This window comes from Anarrhichthys ocellatus, unplaced genomic scaffold, assembly GCF_004355925.1.
Source record: "Anarrhichthys ocellatus isolate YVR2014 unplaced genomic scaffold, GSC_Weel_1.0 scaffold5, whole genome shotgun sequence".
In the NCBI taxonomy this organism is placed as follows: domain Eukaryota; kingdom Metazoa; phylum Chordata; class Actinopteri; order Perciformes; family Anarhichadidae; genus Anarrhichthys; species Anarrhichthys ocellatus.
The window spans coordinates 15,255,400-15,261,553 of NW_022280035.1; the positions used below are offsets into that span (position 1 = coordinate 15,255,400).

Consider the following 6,154-nt stretch of genomic DNA (forward strand, 5'->3'; position numbering starts at 1 on the left):
GTGTGTGTGTGTGTGTGTGTGTGTGTGTGTGTGTGTGTGTGTGCGCGGTGCTATTGACTATAAACTTACTTTGCTTACATCACATCCCCTTATTGACCTTCCATATTCTCGTCAACAGTTGGCTATGGTGGTGACAACTCGTTTCACGCCCTGCTTATCTTCTCGTACTGCTGCAGAGGCCAGAAAACAAGCTGATAACTTGCTGCTGCAGCTAGACAGCAAAATTAAAGAAGCATAATTGATTGTTGGGTGGTGAATGTGTCATACAAGAAAGAATGGCAGTTTTTTTATCCTTTTTTATCCTTTGAAAGGGGGATGTTAAGGAGAGACACTCTTGCTCTCTTGCTTTTCAAAATCATTTGCAAGAGTGAAAAATGCTTAAATGTTTTAAAAGCCCCCCTTCAGTCCAAAAAGAGATTTGCTTATTGTGTCATAATTTGGAATTTTTAGCTTCACTGTGCATGTGCAGTGTTTGACACTAGAAGGCTCTTTTCCCATTCATGTGCTGAAGAAAGTCACCTTAAAGGTTCAATATACGGGATTCAGAGCATTATCATAGTGTAGTGCTGTCTACCTGAGCAGAGACTGAAGTCCGGCTGGGCATGCATTTCAGTGCATGTGAGTCTCTCTGTTGTGTCCCACTGGTTAGGTAATGGCACTTCGCTCATACAGGAGTTACTACTGATAACATCCTCCCAACCCACGGGTAATCGTGGAAGCGTAGCACCCTCCCTCCGGTTCCCCCTAAGGTTCACACTGTTAGATCTGTCAGCAGCTTTAACATTGCATGCGCTGTTAGCACCGTTAGCTGCTAGCCACTGGCTCAGCCATTACTTTTAGTAATACAATTTAAGTGAAAAGCTGCTCATTTAAAATGACTAGAGACGCTTATAAACCTGTTTCTAAGGCTGCTCAATATTTCCGCATAATATTTCAAACAGAACTCTGTGTTGTGTTGTTCATCCATCGTTATTTTGGAGAGAGGCAGGCTAGGCTATCACCGCCCCGGTTAACAGTACTTTATGCTAAGCTAGGCTAATCGTCACCAGTCTCCAACTTCGTATTAAATGCACAAATGTATCCATTAAGATTAATGAGAAATGTTTCATCTCATTTAAATCTTGGAAAAACATAATAATCATGTTCCCCAAAATATTGGACAATTTCTGTAATACAGTGCTGAGCAAATGAATGCTATTGTCAAGAAAGATAGATATTAGTGTCTTACTAACATTACATTAGTCGCAGTAGTATACATATTTCGTCATCATCCCATGTGAACAAAATATATGTAATTTATCCAAAAGTAGCTTTCTGCTCATTTTATTCCTAAATTATAGATAAATGGCCCAAAAAAAGAAAGTAGGTTACTCGTCTTATTTTGAAAGCGAAGAGCAGAGTCCGGAACTAAAATTCTTAATGAAGTTTGGACAACCAACACTCTTCTTTTCCGACACACACGCACACGTTTTGAAATACGTTACAAGTGAAACTTTTCATCAATGATTCACTCTCTTAGACGACCTTCCTTCATGAGCGTAAACAATAAAAAAAAAAAACTGAGCTCAGATCAGCTTCCGCCGTCCGCGAGCCTCCAACAGCTCCGTGAGCTTTAGAGTCTCCTGAGCAGAGCGCGCACACTGACCTCATCCCACAGGTGAGCAAACTGTTACTTTACAGGTTTCACACTGATAACCCAGATTATCCGAAGAGTGCCTGTTTGTTTCTAAATTACATCGATTATATTTGTATTTTGGGGGATAAAACATGTGCCAGGATATTGTCTTACCTTTCTCCTGATCCGCATTGTAGGCTATTGTTCTTGTTAAAATAAACGAGCTAGTAACCTTATAGTGCTGCTAATATTAGTATACTGCTGCTAATATATTCAAAATAACATACATGATATCTGAATTACTTTAGTTTATAATGACCTCAAGTTATTGATCTGCCCTGATATCACTATCAGTCTGTGCAGAGTTCAGTCTGTTTAGTTAATTTTATTGGTCTTTGAAACTATTCAGATCACCAACTTATTTCATAAGTTACTTCTGTCTTCTTTCATTCATAATATTGGCTCTATAGTTAACTAAATGGGGAGTTTATATTTAATTTCTGGCCAGACATATTGTGGGATACCTTGCCTATATATTCCTGAAAAAGTCAAATTGGGTCTTTTGTGTCGGGGTTTAAAACAAACAGACTTGTCCTGTCTGATGCACTGTGGCAGGTTATTGGAGTTGATTTGGTGGTTCAGAGTCTCCTACCTCTTCTGAGGAATAAACACAAAATAAAATTAAACAAATCTTTGAGTGTTGTCAGCAAAGAAGGTAGCCGTACTTGTTGTGGAAGGTAAAAAAACAAAAACATATCAATTATGCATGATCATATTACCTGCAGACATGTCCTCTTTGTATGCCTGTATTTATTAATTAATTAATTAACTCAGATCAATTTGGTGGATTTTATTTATTTTATCTTGCAATAAGTCACTTATCCAAACTGCAAAAGACAAGCTGAGAATGCTTTGCATATGTATGTGTTGCCTATTCTATTCACATTTTTGATTGAATTACATGTACATCAAGTCCAGCTTTGCCCTGTTTCCTATTCAGTATGTCAATCACGTGTTACTTCATGTAGATTAATGTGGGAAAACTGCCATAAACACGAGTAGGCCTCCAGCTTGGGGTAAAATGCACAATGCAAATAATGTAAATGCACTGCAGACTGAGGTGCCTTAAGTATCAGTCTTTTCTTAGGGAGCAGAAAGAAGTTAGCAATAACATGTAGATTCATTTACAATGGGGGAAATAAATTGTCGGACCACAGCTTTCGGCTTGAGTACAATAAAGTGTTAAGTCCAAAACGGGACTCAGTCAGTGTTAAATCGATCTTTTTAGCCCAGAAATTAAAACTAGAGATGCTTGTTTTTTAATCTGCTATTTTGCGTGTTTTTCAGTCGATACACAGCTAATTTGGTGATAAAATTATTAATTACTAGATTTCATGTAGTTATGTGTCGCCTCAAAATTTGTGGGGATCACAAACAAAAAAAGTTTTTTTTGGAAAGCTTTAAATGTTTGAATTTGGCTCCTCCATCGTCTTGAAATAGAGAATAACTATAAATAGATAAACTGGCCTGAAGCTCCTGAAGGGAAGAGAAACTGAAATCATGGGGACGTTTGTTTTATTTCTGTGTGTGTGTGTGACCTTTGTCAGATATGATAATGACACAGCAATATTTACCATGTAAACATGTTCACTGATACAGTCCCTACACGCACGCACACACACACACACACACACACACACACACACACACACACACACACACACACATAGAGAATATGTAGACAATGTCCTTCATTGCGTTTCTGTTGTTCCAGCATCTTGTTCCTTACAAACCAGAACTACGAGCTCATCTGGATCCTTAGGTTGTCATACTGAGGTCAGCAGTTTATTAGGACACACACACACACACACACACACACACTGAATCCAGGCTCATGAGAACACATCTTATCTGTGCAATGAGAAAAGGCTGAAGAGATAAAGGTTCACCACCACGGTTGCATCCTGCACAGCTGCTGACCTCATGACCCTCAACATCTCCTCTCTCAGGTCTGAAACACTGATGCTGGACCAGTGGGAGGGGAATAGATAATGGCCATGGCACACTGTAATGTGAGTGTATTTATGTTTGCATGATGCAATTTTGCCTTATTTCATTTTGGGCCATGTGACTGGGGTTCTGCCTGCAGCCAATGTTTTAACTCTATTTTCTAGAAATGGATGTTTATTAAATATCTCTGAGTATATTTTTATTAGCGATACATCCAGGAGATCTGAGGTGAATGTGGTTGTGTTTGTGTTTTAGTTTTCACAACACGATTTCTTGTAATGTCAAGATATCTCCACCCCCCCCAAAACAAATTCCTCAATATATTAGATATATCAAACGGATGATCTCTAACAGTGGGATCTTTTCATTAGATGTTCTGTAATTACACAGTGATCATGCAATGAGAGGAAATGTGACTCCGATCCTCGTGGTTTTATTGTAAGGCTGAATATTATTTCCCTTTTGGTGCCACTGCATGTCAGAAGTTCATGGAGACCATTTTGTCTCAAAAAAAGAAAATAAGTGACTGTTACTGTTAATGGAGAACGGATGATTTCCCTCTACTAGACTGTTTGTCTCTCAGCTACGTCAAACTAGTGCAATTGAGGCCAACCTGACACTCAAGCAGCCGTGTCTGAAATCTTAAAAGCATGAACCAAATTGTCTAATAAGTTTTGCTTTACAATCTGAAAAAACAGATTTTCACAAAAGTTGTTCAAAGAAAACTGACATTCACCCCTTTAGTTGGAGGAGTAGCTGGCCTGTGTCTGTCCCATCATCTTTGTAATGCACAGTCAGGTTGTTTGCCAACTGAAACGGGACAGAAGAAGACAGTTTATTAAGGGATGCTGATGTTAAATGGTGCAAGCGATTTTAAGTTAATGCAGTCTAATCTTTCTTTCTTTTGTTGACTTTTGTTGTGTTTGTTTTGTGCTCCAGTTGCGGTCACCATCCTCCTCTCCTCATGATGATGTCAACCTGGGACCTTCAGCAAACCCTCAGTCAGTAGCTCTGCTCTCACTAAGCAGCATGTCTTTATATTACCACACAAGATATACAGCTACTAACCCAGTAAAAATAAACTTGCATTGTCTTCGCTAAAAGTGTATTTCCAGTGGTCTGGATTAGATATTTTCAGAAAATAATGAGAGGCCACTGTTAAGAGAATGGTCCATTTGAACTAAGTACTGTTTGCTCTTTGTCGGTCGCTTTTCTACCATATGTAAGCTATTACAAATATAGTACTTCAGAGTTATTATGTAATTCTGTCCACCATTTAATAAACTACTCTCGGTCTTGTTTCAGTGCCAGGCCCACTGACTTTGACTTCTTGGCCGTCATTGGCAAAGGGACCTTTGGAAAGGTAACACTGAAACAATTACTTATGTATCGATCTATATGTCTCTTTATTGTTGAATAGATATCTTGTGTTTTTCTTTCAGCAGTTTCCTGCATCTCAATCAGGTTACATATTCACCAGCAGGGAAAGTGGTTTGAACTCGACTAGTTCTCTGTGACACCAGCTGACGATAACAATGATAGATGCTATTGCAGGAATTATTGGTGGGTCGTATAGATTATAAGTTACTATCAGTGGTATACTCTCAATTAGCAGCAGCTGACCTTTTTAGACAGAGGAGAGAGAGAAATAGTGAGCTGTTGCTGACTTTGCAGTTATCTGCTGACTGCTGTCTGATGAAAATGTGCTGCCTGCTTCATGAATCATTTACTTTAGAGTCCACTGAGGCCTCTTAAGGTTGACCTGAACATCATCCAATCAGACGTGTTTCATATCAGGTGTATTCCTTCTCTACTAAACTCTTCATGTGATTACGTTCCTTTGTCGGCAGGATTGTATTTTCTACATAAAAAGTAATGTTAATGAGGTTTGTGTTGGCCGCAGGTCAATGTCAGAGCTTGTATCAACACACTTCTCATATTTCTCAGTGTCATCTGTTTCCACAGATCACATATCTGTGTTGCGTTCTCAGAGGGGCTCGATGTAATGTCGTGACAGCGGTGTGTCGAGGTGATGGCGCAGTCTGTTTACGAAACAAACCACTGACAAACACACCTCCATGCAGGTCCTGCTCGCCAAGCTGAAAGCGGACAACAAATTCTACGCCGTCAAAGTGCTGCAGAAGAAAGTCATCCTCAAGAAAAAAGAGGTGGGCTCCGCTCCAGCTGATCCTCGCTGGCTCCATCATTTCCTTTATGAACGAATGAGAGTTTGGATTTTCAGAGGCAAACCATTTTTAATTCAAATCAATAATACAATGTTGCCTTTAAGCATATGATCTGATACAAACTTACCAACTACGAAATACATATGCTGTATTACGTTTTAGGTGATTAAGCAGATGTGATTTTTGGAGATTATGACCAGGATGTCAAAATATATACATTTATTTTGAATTATACAGTACTCCAATGTGCCAGGCTAAAGTGGATGAAGATGGAAAATAGCTCCATGAGCCAAGAGGAAAATATGTGTGTGTGTGTGTGTGTGTGTGTGTGTGTGTGTGTGTG

General features: G+C 39.2%; 1 protein-coding gene across 6 annotated transcripts in view; it reads left to right on the forward strand.

Moving 5' to 3' along the window:
- Nucleotides 1-1,056: 1,056 nt before the first annotated feature.
- sgk2a (serum/glucocorticoid regulated kinase 2a) overlaps nucleotides 1,057-6,154 on the forward strand; it is a 12,695-nt gene continuing 7,597 nt past the window's right edge. The window contains exons 1-6 of one of the 6 annotated variants that reach the window (XM_031844957.1): nucleotides 1,057-1,657; nucleotides 3,390-3,451; nucleotides 3,625-3,687; nucleotides 4,565-4,626; nucleotides 4,931-4,988; nucleotides 5,710-5,793. In XM_031844957.1, the coding sequence (XP_031700817.1) occupies nucleotides 3,667-3,687; nucleotides 4,565-4,626; nucleotides 4,931-4,988; nucleotides 5,710-5,793 (225 nt within the window). In that variant the 5' untranslated portion in view covers nucleotides 1,057-1,657; nucleotides 3,390-3,451; nucleotides 3,625-3,666. Of the gene's footprint in view, nucleotides 3,688-4,564; nucleotides 4,627-4,930; nucleotides 4,989-5,709; nucleotides 5,794-6,154 lie in introns of all 6 variants that reach the window. The other 5 variants (XM_031844954.1, XM_031844956.1, XM_031844953.1 and 2 more) reach the window with 5 other exon arrangements.